This window comes from Etheostoma spectabile, chromosome 3, assembly GCF_008692095.1.
Source record: "Etheostoma spectabile isolate EspeVRDwgs_2016 chromosome 3, UIUC_Espe_1.0, whole genome shotgun sequence".
Classification (NCBI taxonomy): domain Eukaryota; kingdom Metazoa; phylum Chordata; class Actinopteri; order Perciformes; family Percidae; genus Etheostoma; species Etheostoma spectabile.
In genome coordinates this window covers 20,255,455-20,273,771 of record NC_045735.1, presented here as the reverse complement: position 1 = coordinate 20,273,771, position 18,317 = coordinate 20,255,455, and the positions used below count along the sequence as shown (strand labels likewise).

The following is an 18,317-nucleotide window of genomic DNA, read 5'->3' as shown; positions in this document are numbered from 1 at the left end:
TGTGTGTGTGTGCAGAGCTTGTACATGCAAAAGTTGCATGTGTATGTCACAAAGCTTGGCCTCAGGTAGAAAGGATGAGGAAAATATGATTAGTCTTTTTTTTTTTGCAATACCCTACAATGTGAAACACCAAAGGTCTCCTTGTCAACTGAGCGGCTGTCTGTTGAACACATATGATGGATATATTTCAAAGTATTAGACATATGTTCGAGAATAATGTCAGTACTTTGAATGTGTTGTGTTGTGTGAAATGAGATCTTCTGAATAGAGAGTGGCGTAACTCGATTGTGGTTCCTATCCACAGGATGACAGCAAGCAAGCCCAATTCCTGGCTTTAGCTGTGGTGTACTTCATCTCTGTCCTCATGGTCTCCAAGTACCGCGACATCCTGGAACCCCAACGAGAGACTGCCAGGATAAGCCAATCAGGCCGCAGCATGCGTCAGGAGATCAACTCGCCAACAAGCACAGGTGTTGACAGCTGTGCCCTATCCTTGCATCCATTCTTCCCGCTCACTAATCTTAGCTTGTGCTGACTGTGTCTGATACAGATGAATGTGAAGTGTCCTTGGTCCTCTCTGATGCACTGCTGCCTGCCTGGGCTGAAAGCTCATTTAGTAAAATAGGAGGGATACCCTGCCCACACTCTACTGGCTCACCTATGATTTATTCATGAGCTCTGCTAATTGCACCACACAGAATTAAATGTGGAAGCACTGGGGCTGGAGATGGTAGTTATGAACTTGAATAGGCATCACCGTTGTCCCTGACATGAAAGGTAGTTTATGCCTCAAGTCATAAATCATACATTAAGCCACATGAAAGGAAATCAGTGGCTGCCTACAGAGGTTTAACACAATGTCTGCCGCAGTGCCATCTTTCTATTATGAGATGCACGAGTAAGCATACTTTATCAACTTCCATTCAGACAAAAGGTGAAGTGAATAAAAGAAACAAGAGGAAGAGCGGAGAGGCCAAAGGAAATATGGAAGCGTAATTTGAGGAGCTTGCAACACACAGAGACGAAAGGAAGAGAAGATGAGCAGTGAGAAGTTGAGAGATGGGAAAGCAGCCGCATGCTGGCCAACTACTGTGGGTTTTTAGGGCAGTGGAGCCAGGCTTGCTATTTTCAGCCCCATCTGTCAGTGCCCATTAGGCAAGCAATCCACCAGAGGAGAATGGGATCATAGAGGTTGCTGGGAGGAGAAAGGCACACTGCCGCCTTCATAAATTTCACCAGAAAATGGGGGAATTTTCCAGACGGCATGTGGCAGACGATTGTCTGATGGACCGGGAAGTCAGACGACTTGCTGGCTAAATCAGGCCCCGTTGACCTCGTTAGGGGGCATGTGATGAATATCAATATGGCCGGCCTTGCGTCCACAGTAGGTAAACACTGGGTCACAATTAAGCAAAATCAGACTAGAAAGGCACCTCTACAGGTTTCTGTGGAAAAATAGCAAACAGTTGTTCGCTATATAGACAATGCATGTTCTATGTATGAAGAGACAGAGTGCTGATTAAGAAAAAACAAAGTCTTGGTTCACACCCAGCATCTCATGTACAGTATATAGACCGGGACAGTATATTATGTACCAACATAATAGAGCAGCTATCTGACTTTTCTGTCACTGTTTCAAAGCCGCCAAATAGATATCCCCCAAAGGCTTTAGGCAGGAGGAAGCCGAGGAAAAAAGGATTCATGTTTTATTAGCACAGAGGGAGAATAACAGAGAGATAATCTCACCAGAGGATCAGAGCTTCTGGAGAGAGATCTAAGAAGCTGCGTCGGCACATGGCTCTTTCTGCACATGCTTAATTTACTCTTTGGATTGGAATGTAAAGTTGGCTCTGCAATGCAGTTTCATTCATTGCTCTTTGTTAAATATTATGTTATTAATACACATTTCTTACTTCTCTTGGCATTTAGTATGTTGATAGTGGGCATATAGATAGACCAACTATGATAAATATCTGGATATGATCTGTATAATAAGGTTCACAATGTCATTATTGACTATTTCAATCATTGATCTCGAATCCAGTGAAACTAATATTAATTCTAAACTCTCTTACCGTGGTCTGAGATTATGGCATTTACATCCTCTACATGTTCTGTACTTATGGTGTGTGCGTGTGTTCTACAGAAACACCATTTGACAGCAGTAAGGACCGTCCTGCGCCATCAGACCTTCACAACAGAAGCTCCATTCACCACACAGACTCTGGTATCGGAGAGGAGCAGGTAGCCAGCGTCTTGAACGGGTCTGACCTGGATAACAGCGCGGGAGTGCTCATATCTACGCTGTCCTCAGAGGTGAAGAAGTCCCAGGAGAGTGTGTCTGAATCACTCAGCGTGCAGGTGCTGAGACCAACCTCCTCCATTATCAGCATCAGCCAGCCCAAAAAGGGCATCAATGTCAAGGAGATACTGAAGAGCCTGGTGTCAGCTCCAGTGGAGGGCATGGAGGCCGGGCTGGAGCCTGTGTCCTACCCAGACCCTGCTGCCAACGCCCAGGCCATGCTGCCCATGCAGTTTCACTCCTTTGACAGGTGAGGAAGTGTCATCGGTTGGTAGTCTACTGTGCAGAAAATCACTGTGTTCAGTTGTTTTGTTTAAAACCAAATGCTTTTATTAATTCTTCATTGCAAATGAAATACTTACTACAATAATCAAAAAACAAAAAGCTAATAATATGACAGCATCACAGAAGCAGCTCCCCACTTCTTCTTCTTTTACAAACCGGTCAAATGGCCTCCAGATTTTCTCATACTCTCCCAATTTCTCTCTCAATTTGTATGTCAGTCTCTCCATGGTCATACATTGCGCCATATTCTTTTTTTCTTTGTTTTTAAAATTATTTTTTGGGCATTTTAGGCTTTTATTCAATAGGACAGATATATGGGCGCCCACTCTACCAACAGAGCCATCCGGGTGCTCATTGCGCCATATTCTTGATCCAAGCACCAATTGTGGGTGCCTCCAAAAATCCCTTTTTTTTTTAGTTCAGACTGGAGTTTTTGCATATTTTAGCCCATTTCCAAAGAATCATGTTCTTTGCATCACAGTTAATCTCTTTGCAACCCTTCCTATTGCTGCATTTTGAACCTAATGGATTTTAGTTATGGCACATTTCTTTGCGTTGAGTATTTAAAAAAAAGAAAATCTATCTTTGCTGTGTGTAAACACACCTAAATGGAATATTATAATGTAACTTGGGACTTGATGTTCTAAATCTAAACTATACAACTTGCATTTGAAGTGGACAGCAGAAATGTTTAGTACACAGGACTGTGCATGATTTGTAGCTACAGTAAGAAGCAATAACTTGTAAAAAAACAACAGTATTGTCCTTTAACTGAACTTGAGTTTTATGTTGTTTTCAATAGGTAAAGCGAACTTAGTTAAAGCCAAAAACATACCATCATTCTCTGAGGTTAACATTTTGTGTGTGTGTGTGTGTTTGCGTGTGTGTGTGCGCGCTACCAGTCGAGCAACCGTAATATGCTGATGTTAGGCCTCTGGGTTTATCTTAGTTATCCAGGATACCACTAATGGTTTCTAAGTAGTAGCATGCAACACATTATTCATTTCAGGCCACTTGTATTGTACTCATCCCACGGCAAAGAATTCCTGTGTTTGAAAAGGTCTCTGAAGCACTGCGCCACTGCTGCGGTTTATTTACGTTCCTGGATTAGATAAAACCACACAGTAATCCGTCTGGATTTGGGAGTTTACAAACCTGCTCCTGCAGGGATTTCAAGCTGCAAGCCTCTGATCCTTGTCTCCTTTGGTTGATAGAGTTTTGAAAATCATAATTTTTCTGGAAGTAATTTGAGTTGGTTGAGCCCAACCAAAAGCCCGTCCTGTCCCCTGGACACCACTGATTTGATGGAGTTTGAGTTGTGTGTGTCCGTGTAATCGGTGCCAGGCTCCTTAGAGACGGCGGAGGACACATTGAGTCAGGAGGAACAATGGGGGCCCCCCCTTCTTTTTAATGCATGCTGCTGCTGAGCTCGGGCTGAGGTGAGCCTGATGAATAGGGGGAAAAATGGAGGAGGATGTGGAGAGAGGACAGCTAAGAGGGTGGGGGTCTCCAGGGTGTTGATGACAGATTAAACAGAAGCGGCCTCACGCCACACCATAGAGAGCCCTGTCGCCCTCACCGCTCACACCCGTAATGGGAACTGGCAGCCTGAAATGAGTCGCCACGGCAAAGTGTATTATTTTTGAAGTGCTTTCACACAAACCCTCCTGACCACATATACAACTTTGTCTCATGCTTTTCATGTCGCTCCCCCTCTAGCCTCTATTTGCTGTGTCTAATTGTTTGCCACCTGCCAGCGAAATGAGCTGCCAGACATGGACAGGCCTTTCATTTGTCTGTCAGGGCGACAATAGATTGGGAGTGACAACATCAAAAAGGAAAAAGGAGGGGAAAAATGGCTTAAAGTGGAGCGCACAGGGGCGGTCGTCGCAGAGGCCCCTCTCCTAGAGACTCTCATAGAGGAGGCTAAAATCCAGATGTCCCTTAGACCAGATGGGAATACAGTACAGACTTACTCCAGTAATGCTTAACTTCCTCCCTCTTCTTTCCCAAAAGTCTCCAAATTAGCTCTATGAGGTATTGTTTGTGCTTACATGTTTAATTCCCCCCATAATTTGAAGCAATGATAATTGGTTTTAATTTAATTTGCGAGTGGGAAGTAAGCACATTTCTTCTGTATCTATTCCTGAATCCCTGACTATTAGAATAGATTTCCTCTGCTGGGTTTTAGAGCCCGACCAATATAAATATTAAATAAAAAAAGAAAAAGAAAGGACAATTAGACAATTTAAAATGGCAAATAAATGATTGTGATAAATGAATATTTAAAAAATTAAATAAAAAGCCTAGTTTGTCCACCAGAGGGCGCTCTACAACTTCCCTGTTGGCAACACAGATTATTTTTTGTTATTGTGTTTTTGTTCAAAGGACTTTAAAAATAGAATTCCGGACAATGTTAATGTAATAGCTATAGATATGTGAATACTTTGATTAAGATGAACCCCGACCTGAATCGGTGGCTGCAGCACGGAGTAGCTGCAGCTACGTGTACGAGCTTCCACTGATCTAAAATGGCAGTTATCGGGGCAGGTTTTTAAGTCTTTGTGCCTCTTAACAGACACACAATGCAATTAATATGTCTGTACAACATGAACAGGGCCCTTAAGTCACAACAAGATGCGTTTTCAACTCAGACATTGTTTTAATACACCTACCCTGATCCCATTCTTGATCTTGCCGGTGGGTAGCTTTCCCGGTTAGCTGCTAGCTGTTAGCTGCTAGCTGCTGTCAGTGATGTGTGTTCAGCCAGGCTTTTGTGAAAATCATAACGCAGCAGTTCCGTGTGTATTTGTAGCTCATAGCTTAAATTTGAATTTTAATATATTTTATTTGTCAGAACTTTAACATATTTTGATGTTCCTCTGTTCTGTTGTGACAATAAAACAAATTAGGATCATATTATTTTAGTGAGAACGCATGAATAAATCCAAATAACTAATGTTATGGAAATCTGTTTTGTTATGTATTCATGGATTTTTTTAATTTTTTTTTATTACTGTATATATCAGAATACCAGCTTTTTAATTAACCAAATATTTTTATCAGTATCGGCTTTAAAAATCCTTTATCGGTCGGGCTCTACTGGTTTTAAAAAGCAAGTATTTCTTTGGTTATACTTTACACTGCAGGCTTCTCCCAAAGCTGCAGACCTGATTCATTATTAATTCCAAGATTAATCCTTGCTTTATTCTCTGCAACTCAATTAAGACAATTCTATTAATAAAATATGCACTAGATAATCTATACATGATTCATGAGTCCTCCGCTCATTCATTATTCATTAAACGAAGTTCATGTTTTATCTACATCTGTAGGTCTAATGTAACGCCCCGGCTGTGTCAAAGAAGTGGCACGCTCCTGCTGGAAGATGCAGGCGAGGGATGAATTTGGAAAACAAGATTAAATACACGCCGAGTTCCGACAATCAAAACATGCTAGTGATGTTCTGATATCGGATATTCACAGAGGAGAGCACTACAGAGATCTACTAAATAAATGATGCTTGTCATCAGTGTTCTTCACAGCACAGCTATATCTATATCTGATAACATTGCAGTTAGCTTTCAAGCTTCGCTGACTCTCTCTCGACTGACTGAGTAGATTTTGATCTGCTACATTTCATAAAATGATATTTTTGGTATTGTGTGGCTGTTAGGTGCTTGTCAATGAGGCAACAGTGTGTCACTTAATGTGCAATATAATCTACTTTTTGTGTATTTCATTCATAGAGAAACTACATAGCTATTTATTTATCTGTTGCATGAAACATCACAGCTTGGATCATTTTGATAAATAGGTTGCACAGTAGAAAGGGATGCGAGATAAATTACCCAAAAGTCTGAAATACATCTAGGCCAGGTTAGGCTTGTTTCACATGGAGTCCAACAAGTTTAACTTGATCTATGACATGGACAGCGGATAACCAGTTGAAACATAAAACAGTAAAAGCCTGTGTTGTTCTGTGGAGGGAGGGTTCCTGGGGATTTGCTTCAGATGACAGCAGGCTTAGCTTGTGACAGAGCAGAGGCCTGGCCTGTGTCACCCGGAGTAACTGCCGGAGATCGGACGAGACATTATCTGGCACGCCTTTACAAACCCACAGGCGAACCGCAGACCTGATAAGGGCAAGCTTTTCCTCTCCTTCCTGTCAGTGAGCTCTTGCAGATCCAAGTTCACTGCATCATCTTTAATCCTTGGTCAATCAGATTGCATGTGAACAGAGGTCAGTTGGGTTCGTGTAACTTTCATCTCAAGCCGCCACAAGTCTTTCTTTTGTGTTTTATTCATGAGTTTTCTCTTTAGGCACCATGTGATGTTTGGTACAGTAGCTTCCACAAATAAAGGGAAGCCAATGCTGTCATTAACAACATAAAATTACAATATTAAGTTGTTGTACATGATCTTAGCATCTCAAAATGTTTGCCCAAACTGGTTCAGATTAAGATAAAAACAAGTTTGTCATAGTTCCTTGTGTACTTACATACATAAAGAAAATGAAAAGACTGTTCTCCGCCACCACTTGCAGTGCAACAGAAAAAGAATACATAGACTAAAATATATAAAACCAGATACAAAAAAAACCTTTAAAACTGGTAAAAATGTCAATGGTACAGTGTGTTAAAGAGCTGTAGCAAGTCGTTAGCAGAGCAGTGTGTTAAAGTGTTATGGTGCTCAACGCAGAATATGTAAAGTGGCGACGTGCATTTAGTACAGTCCTTTTAGTTCAGATTCTGGTTCACCCTGATCAGGCTGGTTTTGTTAAGGATCACGTAGATTTAGATAATATGCACCCCTCTGTATGATACGATGGCCTTGCTGCCGGGAACTTGATCAAGAGCTACTGTATGTACGTTGATGCTGAAATAGCATTCCAAAGGTTGGAGGCGTCGTAGATCTGGAAAGTGCTTAGATGTATGGGTATTGGTGAAGCTTTTGTTAACACAATTAATTTTACTTTACACTTACCCATCTGCTGCTGTAATTACAATTAACAATGAATCCCCCTTTTATAATAACAAGAAGTGAAGGGGGACCCACTCAATCCAGTGTTTTTTCTCTCCTTGCTATTATTGCCTTTGCATTGACCATAAGAGATTTTTTATCTTTTTATGCACATGATTTTAGTCCATCTTTAGGGAACAAAGGAAAGCAATGGCCTTTCAATTCAGCTTTTTTTGAAGTTTTGTCTGATTACAAATTGGTTCAGTCCTATGAGTACACATGGAAAGCAACATGGCACCCATTTCTCTCGAGGAGATTGCACATACAGACCTATCTTTTTAAACACATAAATGGTATAGTGATAGCCCATGCAAAATAGAATAGTCTTTGTCATTGCACAATATTGTGTACAACGAAATTTACTGTGCCGTACCTGAAAATGAAAGTTAAAAACACGCAAGTAAATCGTCCAACATACACTCAAACATATGCTTGTGCTTGTCATCCCAGTCAATAAATACATGAACAAGCATTTTAAAAGCATGGAAACAGTGTTGCATTTTTGCTCAACATCATTTCGAAAAGGTGAATAAATGGACAACAAAATGGCATTGACATAATAATCAGATTCAACTCATAACTTGAATCATCAACTGACTCCTTTCAAATTTCTCCATAGGTTTAATTTGATACCAGTAAAGTCTCCTCAATGAAAAAGTTAGCTGCGCCAATTTGTACTAAATTTGGAAATTATTTCCATATAATGTGGGAATATCATCCACAGTTTTAGCTTGATGTGACTGCCTTTCTGTCTGCTGTGACAAGCTGTCAGTTAGCTTGCTCCACAATTGATGCTTCCAATGATGAATCCTTCTGTAATATGACTCGGCGTCTCAGGCTTGCAGGTTGTACAGCTGCAAAGAAATTGCATTAAGGTGGCAGCCCCCTCATTCTGTATCAATAAGTCAATGGCTTGGACATTTAAAATGCCCATATTATAAAAACAATATCACTTTTTCGGGGATTTGGGGTGTTCTTTTGTGTCTCTGGTGGGTTCCACACGCAAACAAACTTGAAAAAACAAAACAATCCATGCTGTTTTGAGTGAGATACGGTTTTTGAATGTCCTCTGACTTCAAAATCTGCACGGCTTTCTACGTCGCTAGCCGAGACAAGGTGGCTAACCGTGGCGCATGCTAGCACTAGGATGCTAGCTCATTCTCAATGGCAAAATACTGCTACAACACACACTAGTTGACCATAATCTCCAAAAGAACTACTTCCTGTCCCTGTTCTGCAGGTATCCCACAAGTGTCCCTCGTCTAGAAGAAGTCTCCCAGCTAATCCCGGCTTCTGACTGGCTAGTAGTCCTTACCTAGGTACTGAGCATGTGCGACTCCCTACAAAGATGGAACAGAAGTGAGATGTCTCACTCTGTAGCTAAAACAGAGACCTAAACACACAGAGTGAAAACAGAATCTGCAGCAGTGTGCGGTAAAACAAAAATATGGTGTTCTTTGAAAATGAAACAATGTAAACCTATTCTGATCAAGCTCAAAATACAATTATCAATCTGAAAATGAGCATAATATGGGCTCTTTAAATCATGGATCAACAAAATGGATATGACTGGTACAAACACCATTTAGGCTGTTACATAGGCAGGGTGCAAGAGTGTATTCACTAAATGAGTTTCCCCTGGTTGTTTTATGTTAATTTGTTGAATGGTTTCATAGTATTATTATTTCAAATATTTTATAGATAGATATAATTGTTTCTAATAGGTCTATAAGGGTGAGGAGGGGTGAAAAGGGTTCTCTGTAGGACTAGTATTGTTTTCTTGTATACTTTGATATGTTTGTATCTATGTAAATGTGTATTCCCTCTAGTACCTATATTATTCATCATACTGTACACTCTACATGTACAGTAACAACTGCCAAGTTCTCTCATTAGGGGATGTTTTCAGCTCGTCTGAGCAGAGCAGAGGACAGATGTAAGGGAAAGTGTAGGAACTGGCTGGCCTCTTGCCTTCAGGTTTATTTACTTCAGCCTTGTGTGTGTGTTTGTGTGTGTGTGCGTGTGTGTGTGTGTGTGTTTGCATGTGTTACGGATAGATTTACAGGTCAGGATGTTTACCTTTCTGAATGGACTGACTAACGTCTGGGCATGATCATGCTGTCAGGCCTGAGAGCAGTAAGAGACGATGAAGCTCATTACTATTCTGTGTTTTTCTTTTGAAACGTCGATTTTTTTTTTTCTTCAGAAAGGAGGATATGCAAGTTGAATGCCGACTCTACTGAAAGTCAGTTTTATCATGACAACTTCTGTCTTAAAGTAAAGCTGGGCAATATAAAGAAAATCAAATATCACAATATTCTTGACCAAATACCTCAATGTTGATTTTGCGACAATATTGAATGGTTGACAGTTGGTGCTTTAACATGAAAAATTAAAAATGTTATTTACCCAATGAGATTTTTGATAAATATTCTCCAGAAATGATTGAATGACTTCATGGGTAAAGGTAAATAATAGAACAGTCTGGTAAGTTCAGAAAAGGACATCCCTTTACTGTAATTCAGCATGTAAAACCAGGTAAAGACAACACTTACCATATTACGATATTACGATATATCCATATATCCGATACATCGCAATATTGACAGAACATTAATATATGGCCCAGCCCTATCTTAAAGCTAACCTGCTATATATCAATTACATTTTGACCCCTAGTCCCAGGCTAGATTGCAAACCCAATAATGATTCAGCTTAACTATACCCTTCCTGACAAAAGTGTATAATTCACCCACAGTTTTAGCCCAGCAGTCTTCTTTAGATTTTTTTTATAAAACTGCCAAATAATTCTATGAAGTTCTCACACTTTGAGTATACAGTTACCTCCTGCAGTTGCTACAGCACCCTGGAGCTGTTTGGGATTTAGTAGTCTCGCTTTGCCACACCTTCCTCCACAGCGCTACACAAGAAGGTCTGACTAGTCTACACAGCATTCGTGGATGGGAGGGAAACGTGCTCTGGTTTATTGGCATTTCTTTAGGCAAGGCAAGGCAGCTTTATTTGTATAGCACATTTCAGCAACAGGGCAATTCAAAGTGCTTTACACAAAATCAGTTAAACAGATAAAACACAAGTACAAACAGTTGAAAATCATAAGCATTAAAAACCAATAAAACACATGAATAGACAGTTAAAAACAAAATAGAAACATTAGGACACATAAAACACAAGAATAAAAGTTACAGTGCAGCATAAGAAATTTAAAGAAATTAGCATTAATTTAAAGAAAGGCAGCATCAAAAAGAAAGGTCTTCAGCCTTGATTTAAAAGAACAGAGTAGCAGCGGATCTACAGGTTTCTGGGAGTTTATTCCAGATATGAGGAGCATAGAAACTGAAAGCTGCTTCACCCTGTTTAGTTCTGACTCTGGGGACAGAAAGTAGACCTGTCCCAGATGACCTGAGAGGTCTGGGGGGGTCATAGTGTAGTAGCAGATCAGAAATGTATTTTGGACCTAAACCGTTTAATGATTTATAAACTAGCAAGAGTACTTTGAAATCAATTCTTTGAGACACAGGAAGCCAGTGTAAAGACTTCAGAACTGGAGTGATGTGATCCAGTCTCTTGGTCTTAGTGAGGACTCGAGCAGCAGCGTTCTGAATCAGCTGCAGCTGTCTGATTGATTTTTTAGGGAGACCTGTAAAGACCCCGTTACAGTAGTCAAGTCTACTGAAGATGAAAGCATGGACCAGTTTTTCCAAGTCCTGTTGACACATAAGTCCTTTAACCCTTGATATATTCTTAAGGTGATAGTAGGCTGACTTTGTAATTGTCTTAATGTTGCTGTTAAAATTCAGGTCTGAGTCCATGACTACACCAAGATTTCTGGCTTTGTCTGTTGTTTTTAACATTGTTGTTTGAAGCTGAGCGCAGACTTTTAATCGTTCATCTTTTTTTCCAAAAACAACCACCTCAGTTTTTCCTTCATTTAATTTCAGAAAGTTCTGGCACATCCAGTCGTTAATTTGTTCGATGCACTTAGTCAGTTTTTGTATTGGACTGTAGGCTATAGTCCTTTAAACCAATCACAATCGTCTTGGGCGTTGCTTAGCACCGGGCAGAGCCACAATGCCTCTGATAAATAGCCTTGGGAAGGAACTTGTTTTGGTGAAACATGTACGTTCAAATGTAGTTTTAGTTATGCAACGTAAAACTCTGATTGGACAGATAGTCTAGCTAGCTGTCTGGATTTACCCTGCACAGATCTGAGGAGCAGTAATCATTGTTCTCAGAAATCCACCAGAGGTTAGAACGCCAACACAAAGGAAGAGGAAGGGGACGGGACATAAACAGCCTGAAAAGTGGGACGTCTGGCAGAATTTACAGCGCTGGGCGGCCTCTTGCAGTGACCCGGGTTCGAATCCTACCTGCGGCCCTTTGCTTTCCCTCATCTCTCTCTTCCCCTTTCATGTCTATCCCCTGCCACTAATAAAGGGGAAAACCCCCCAAAAAATCTTTAAAAAGAGAAAGAAAAAAGAATGAAGAAGAACGGAGCGATCCCCAAAATGTAACATTGTGGATTTAGACTAGGGATTTACTGTCTTGCTCAAGGGCACTTTGGCAGGTAAGATACATATAAAGGCCACTCTGCCACTTTGCAATTCAATCCATTGTGCAATTGTATTTCACGCTGCAGCAGTACACTCTAAAGATGTCTGTTTTAATATCTTAACTGTTTTTTTAACTGTATTTTAAGTGTAATTTTTGTCGTGCATGTGTGTACAAACCATACTGTGTGTGTGTGTGTGTGTGGTGTGTGTGTGTGTGTGTGTGTGTGTGTGTGTGTGTGTGTGTGTGTTTCCTGTAGGAGTGTGGTGGTGCCTGTGAAGAAAACCTCCCCTGGCAGCCTCGCAGTCAACACAGTGGGAAGCAGCAGCACATCTGCTGGGCCGACAGCTGGCAGCACCCCCAACATCTTTGCTGCCACCTCTGCCACCCCCAAAAGCATGATCAACACCACGGGTAGGTCATGGCCAAGGTCACTGGAAGGCTCTCGTGCCTAAATGAACACTAATGTTTGGCCTTGCTGATGTGGTTCATTTTGAATAATACTACTTCAGAGCAATTTGAGTCCTTAATATTCATCCTGACGACCCTTCATTCTTCCATTCCAAGGATAGAAACAAAGCTCTTTTCCCTTCCGCTTGATCAAGTGATCCTGTGTGCCTGTGCAGGGATCCGTTGTTACCACTAGATGGCGCTCTTTATCTTCTGATTGGTGTCTGGAGCAGCTCTGTGCTCTCTGAGCTCTCCTTCAGCCACAAGGATTCCTCCTAATACAAGCCAGTCAAACACACCTCCATTTTAATCACACCGAGCTATATATTAAACAAATGCTATTTTGTTTGTGTGTTTGTGTGTGTGTGTGTGTGTGTGTGTGTGTCTGCTGTCCTGTTGCTTCCCCTGGGGCATAAAGCCAGTTCCACCTCAGGGCTCCTGTAGTCTAGGCCTCTGAAAGGACCCACTTAACACCAAGAACCATTAGGAGCTCCAACACCTTGTTTAATGTGAACCATTAACAAAACTCTCGCTTTCCTCTCGGAGCCCCACTATAGGAATGTGAGAAATGTATCCCAAGTCAAAAGTGGGCTTTCAGCTAAAGCCACAGGCCCTCACCCAGACCCCATGATCTCACTCCCTCTGGTTTTAGTCTCTCACATGGACAGTCATGATGATTTTCTACTTGTGACTCAGAGCTCACCTTTAAATCACTGCCGTTACGATTCCCTAATTTTGGCTTTGATACCAAAACTAAGTGTAATATGAATAAAAAATGTATGCAGATGTTTTGATATGTCTGTTGCTTCATCGTTGTCGTCTTGGTTAGCTAAATTGTTCCATATGTTGTGGCTGCCACCAGTTTAAACAACCATTATATGCATTTGCATTGTTAAAGATTCAGTGCATGATGTGACACCCTTACCATGTTTTCAGTTGTTTGACTTGGTTGAAAGTCCCTTTCAGCATAAACGTTCTGTCCTTTCTTCTTTTAACTACTTCAGTCTGTTTGCCATCACATACAGTGATACTCATAAGTTTACACACCCAGGCTAAAGTTGATTAAAAAGAGGAAAACAAAAAAAACATCTTTTGGAAATTGATCTTAATTCCTTAATTAAAAAGATTCGGAAAAATCCAACCTTCAAGGACACCAATTTTCTTTGTGAATGAATAATGTATCGTAAATAAATAAATGTTCTTACTTAAAATACAGGGGGCATAAGTATACACCCCCTATGTTAAATTCCCATAGAGGCAGGCAGATTTGTATTATTAAAGGCCAGTTATTTCATGGATCAGGATACTATGCATCCTGATAAAGTTTCCTTGGCCTTTGGAATTAAAATAACCCCACATCATCACATACCCTTCACCATACTTAGAGATTGGCATGGTTTTATTTCAGTTAGACTAATAACTGGTTTGATTTGCATTGAGAGATGATTTTATGGAAAGTTGCCCATGCCAGTCTCTAGGTATGTTGAAGGGTATTTGATGATGTGGGGGAGGGGGGGGCTATTTTAATTCCAAAGGTCAAGGGAACTTTATCAGGATGCATAGTATCCTGATCCTTGAAATCACCTTAAAAATCACTTTAAAAATGAAAATCTTCCTGCTTCTGTGGGAATTTAACATAGGGGGTGTATACTTATGCCCCCTGTATTTTAAGAAAGAACATTTATTTATTTACAATACATTATTCATTCACAAAGAAAATTGGTGTCCTTAAAGGTTGAATTTTTCCCAACATTTTAAATTAAGGCATTACGATCAATGTCCAAAAGATGATTTTGTTTAATTCTTATGTTTAGTCAACTTTAGCATGGGTATGTAAACTTATGAGCACTACTGTATACTTAGAACCTCTGAAAGTGACATATTATGACACATTTCACGTTTCTTTTTTAAGTTTTGACAACATAACTGTATTAAAAAATTCTTTAAATGCGTGTTTGTTACCTAATGGTTAATCCTTACTTCTCTGTAAAAGCATTAAAGCTTGTCAAAGACATATATATTTGTATTTGTGTAAGTATTCTTGCATTGCACTAATGTCACATGCTTCTGTTGGTCCCCCCTGCAGGAGCAACTGATGCAACCGCCTCCACCTCCTCTTCCTCCAGTTTTGTCAACGGAGCCACCAGTAAGAACCTACCGGCCGTGCAGACGGTGGCCCCCATGCCTGAAGACACAGAAGAAAGCATGAGGTACACCAGGGCCCTCTCTCTCGCTCACACTCATATTTCCTGTGTTAGTAAACTCTCTATATTCCAATTGTGGGACTTGTGTATAAAATCTACTCATCTGCAGAGTTTTTTCATGCCAAATTGTTCTTGTCATTGTTCTAGTTTTTATGTTTTGGCCTTCCCTTTGAAGTGATGGATTTCTTTTTTTTGTGATCAAATATTTTACATTCCGAAAACATAGCGTTTGCCCCATGTAGTCTGAGTCCTGCAGCGGCATGTCACCCCCCATCTCTCTCCCCCCTTTCATACCTATCAATTGTAATGAAGGGAAAAAGCCCCAAAAAATAATCTTTAAAAAAAAGAAAACATAATTTATAATTAATTAAATTTTAGTTTCTACTCTTATACTCACTTTATTGATCCCCTATGCAATGTACACTCTGTTGTTATTACACACTACACACAGGGCTGAAATACACACACTTGCTCTGGTCCTATACATGCACTAATGAAGAGATGTCCAAGTGGGGGGGCTGCGACTGCTTAACAGGCGTCCTGAGCGGTTGAAGGGCGTTCGGTGCTTTGCTCAAGAGCACCTTGTCACTGCCCAGGAGTGGCATTTCTCCAGCTACCAGTCCACACTCTGTACTTTGGTCCGTAACGGGGACTTGAACCAACAACCCTCCGGTTCCAACAAAAAGATTACAAACAATTACAAACAATACGAGAACTGATTAATTCTTATTACCTATATGCTACATGTCTACGTCCATATGCTCGCCTTTTGATGAGACAATTATCTTTGCCACTACATAGTCAAAACAAAAGACCACAAATAAAAGGTGGGTTTTGTAAAACTGTTGCGCCTAGTTATTTGTGGACATGTGTTCATTTCTCTGTGTACATCTCACCCTCGCTTGCTAATAGTTTGCCACAGACGTCCTTAGTCCTGCTCTCCCACTGACTGCCGAGAGCCCAGGTCTTTCTCCAGACTCTCTCTCTTTCTCTTCTCAGTTGCCATGGCAGCAGCAACCGACATCACTTAGCGTTACTGTGAAGTCAATGATAGTACTATCTCGTTGCAGAGCCTCATACTGTATTTTAGATGACGGGAAAAAAAACATCCAAGTTGAACTGCCTGCTCCAGTCTACTGACAATAAATATGTGTATAATTATGTATTTTATAAAATGTATTATATGAACAGTTCATGAGCCTAGCCATTTAGTCACAAAGCAATATGAAGCAAGTACTGCCTGTGGTTTCCTTTTTCACTTTTCTCTCTATTTCAGTGCCTTTTGTGAAGTGGACCAGTGTCCACTGCGCCAGGGACTGACACCTCCCGAGCTCAAACCCTTTAGCTCCCTGACAGGATTACAGGCAGCCTCCAGAGATGCAGGCCAGTGTCTTAGGCAAGGACATTCATGTTAGCCACCTAGACCACATTCACCCTGCTTTCAATGCAAGTCTGTCATCCCTCTGCTGTTTTCCCAGGGTGCTGGAAGACAGAGTCACACTACTCACTCATGCAAATCCTAAAACCTTCCCTCTCCCCTCTCTCTGTTTCTCTCTATCCTGCCGCTTTCTGCCCATGTTAGCTGGGAAAACAAGCCTCTACTCACCTCATGCTGCCTAGTATTTGTGTGTGTACACGTACAGCAGGAGCACAGCGATACGTTTCAGCTTGAGTTGTATCTCTGCCTGTGTACCAGTCTGAGTTGTATGGCTGCATGACTCCAGCTCACAGTTTCTGTGAGGTGCTCAGATAATGTCAGGCAGCAGCATGTAGTGACTGTGTAGGAGATGAGGAACACTTCCCTCTGCAGTCTTGAACAACTGTGACTCCTTGTGCAAGCCTGGTAACCTCGTCACAACAAAGAATGCAAACAACTGCAGAGAAAATTCTCTTTGAATGCAAAAAAACAAAACAGTGTTAACATGGCTTTTTGACAACATAAAATATTATCTCATTGACATATCCAGTGATAGCAACCATAATCCCGTAAATATCCAGCATGGTTTGCACCCTTGGAAATGTGTTGGTTACCCTGTGCACCCACCGGGACTCTGTCAGTCTGGCTACACACTAACTGGTGTTAGCTGTGTGCGCTGGGACTGGGAGGTCCCTCACTGCTCTTTTTCTGCTTCATCCTAGACGGAAGGGCGCACAACGCCGCCTCCCTCACATTTCTGCTTCTAATTCAGATGTCTGATCTCCTTTTGTGACTTCTATCTTGATGTGTTTTCTTTGACAGCATTACTACGAAGCTAGAGAGGGCTTTGGAGAAGGTGGCACCCCTGCTGAGAGAGATCTTCGTGGACTTTGCACCCTTCCTGTCACGCACCCTGCTGGGCAGCCATGGGCAGGAGCTGCTCATAGAAGGTACACATGTTGTTTAGTGCGTTTTTGTGGAGTCCTGCCACCACCTCCCTACCGTTGAATGTACTACACTACATGTAGCTGCCTCATTGATGGATGCATACGCAACAGTAGGTGTTGACAGCAGAGTCACTATTTTGCACGCAAGCTGGGCGTCTGTCACAGTCTGATTAAATCTGCTTTCCCTTTCATTCATCTTGTGACATCTGCATGTTTTGTCTCCCTCATGATTCACTCCACGTATTGAGGACTATTTTGAGATGTAGTATTTTTAAACATCAGTGTTTCACAGTCACAACAGATGTTATGTTGATATGAATGTTGGAATAATTGGTGGCCTTCACCTCATGCCAATGAGGTGATATTTAACATATCCTGGTCACTGTGCTGGTTTGGTTGATTTTTTTTCCATTTTTTTGGTCAAAATTTTAAGAATAAATGTCTGGGTAAAGATTTTTGATTTCTTTTTTTTTCTCCAAAATTTTAGGAAAAACTGAAAGATTTAACTACTAACATTTTTGTGCTGATACATGGAAAGTAACATGAAGTAAAGAGTCCTACAGAGACCTTGTTGTTGTTTTATGTCTAAGAGATAGTAATGCAGTCATCGTTTGGCTATAGCACTGCAAGTGGATGTTTGCAGCACAGAATTGGTGCTCTCTGTCACAATAAAAACGGCCTTCAAGATGAATGTCTTCACCATAAAAGCCTCGTGCTCTTATTTTAAACAGCATTACACAAGTCACGTTGGATATTTAAAGTGCTGGTCTGACTGGCTTGGATGTGCACAGTGTTAAGCAGAAGCATGCAATATTTCTGCAGCACTCCGCTCTGTGCTCTAGTCTTATTTCCTGGTGGTTGTGTGAAGGCTCCCAGTGCCTTCCTCAGGCCTCAGGTTGGCAGTCTCTCACCGTGCTACTTGTGCCTGACCTCAAGGATCGTCTGCTTGCATGTGTGTGTGTGCCGCTCCATTCCTAATGCTTGTTTTGGCTTGCATTTCCAAGAACACACTGCCACCACACACACACACAGTTTTTGTCTGTGCGTACACCGTGTGGAGTACATGTGTGTGGCCTCCAGTCTCTTGACTTGCAGTTTCCACAAAGTGAAATGGTATCTCT

General features: G+C 41.2%; 1 protein-coding gene across 10 annotated transcripts in view; it reads left to right on the top strand.

Moving 5' to 3' along the window:
* nbeab (neurobeachin b) overlaps positions 1–18,317 on the top strand; it is a 286,390-nt gene that overhangs the window by 146,714 nt on the left and 121,359 nt on the right. For 7 of the 10 annotated variants that reach the window (XM_032502122.1, XM_032502050.1, XM_032502056.1 and 4 more), the window contains exons 29-34: positions 305–470; positions 2,147–2,552; positions 12,438–12,592; positions 14,715–14,838; positions 16,109–16,228; positions 17,072–17,199. In XM_032502122.1, coding sequence (XP_032358013.1) covers positions 305–470; positions 2,147–2,552; positions 12,438–12,592; positions 14,715–14,838; positions 16,109–16,228; positions 17,072–17,199 — 1,099 coding nt within the window. The remainder of the gene's footprint in view (positions 1–304; positions 471–2,146; positions 2,553–12,437; positions 12,593–14,714; positions 14,839–16,108; positions 16,229–17,071; positions 17,200–18,317) is intronic. The other 3 variants (XM_032502085.1, XM_032502075.1, XM_032502065.1) reach the window with 1 other exon arrangement.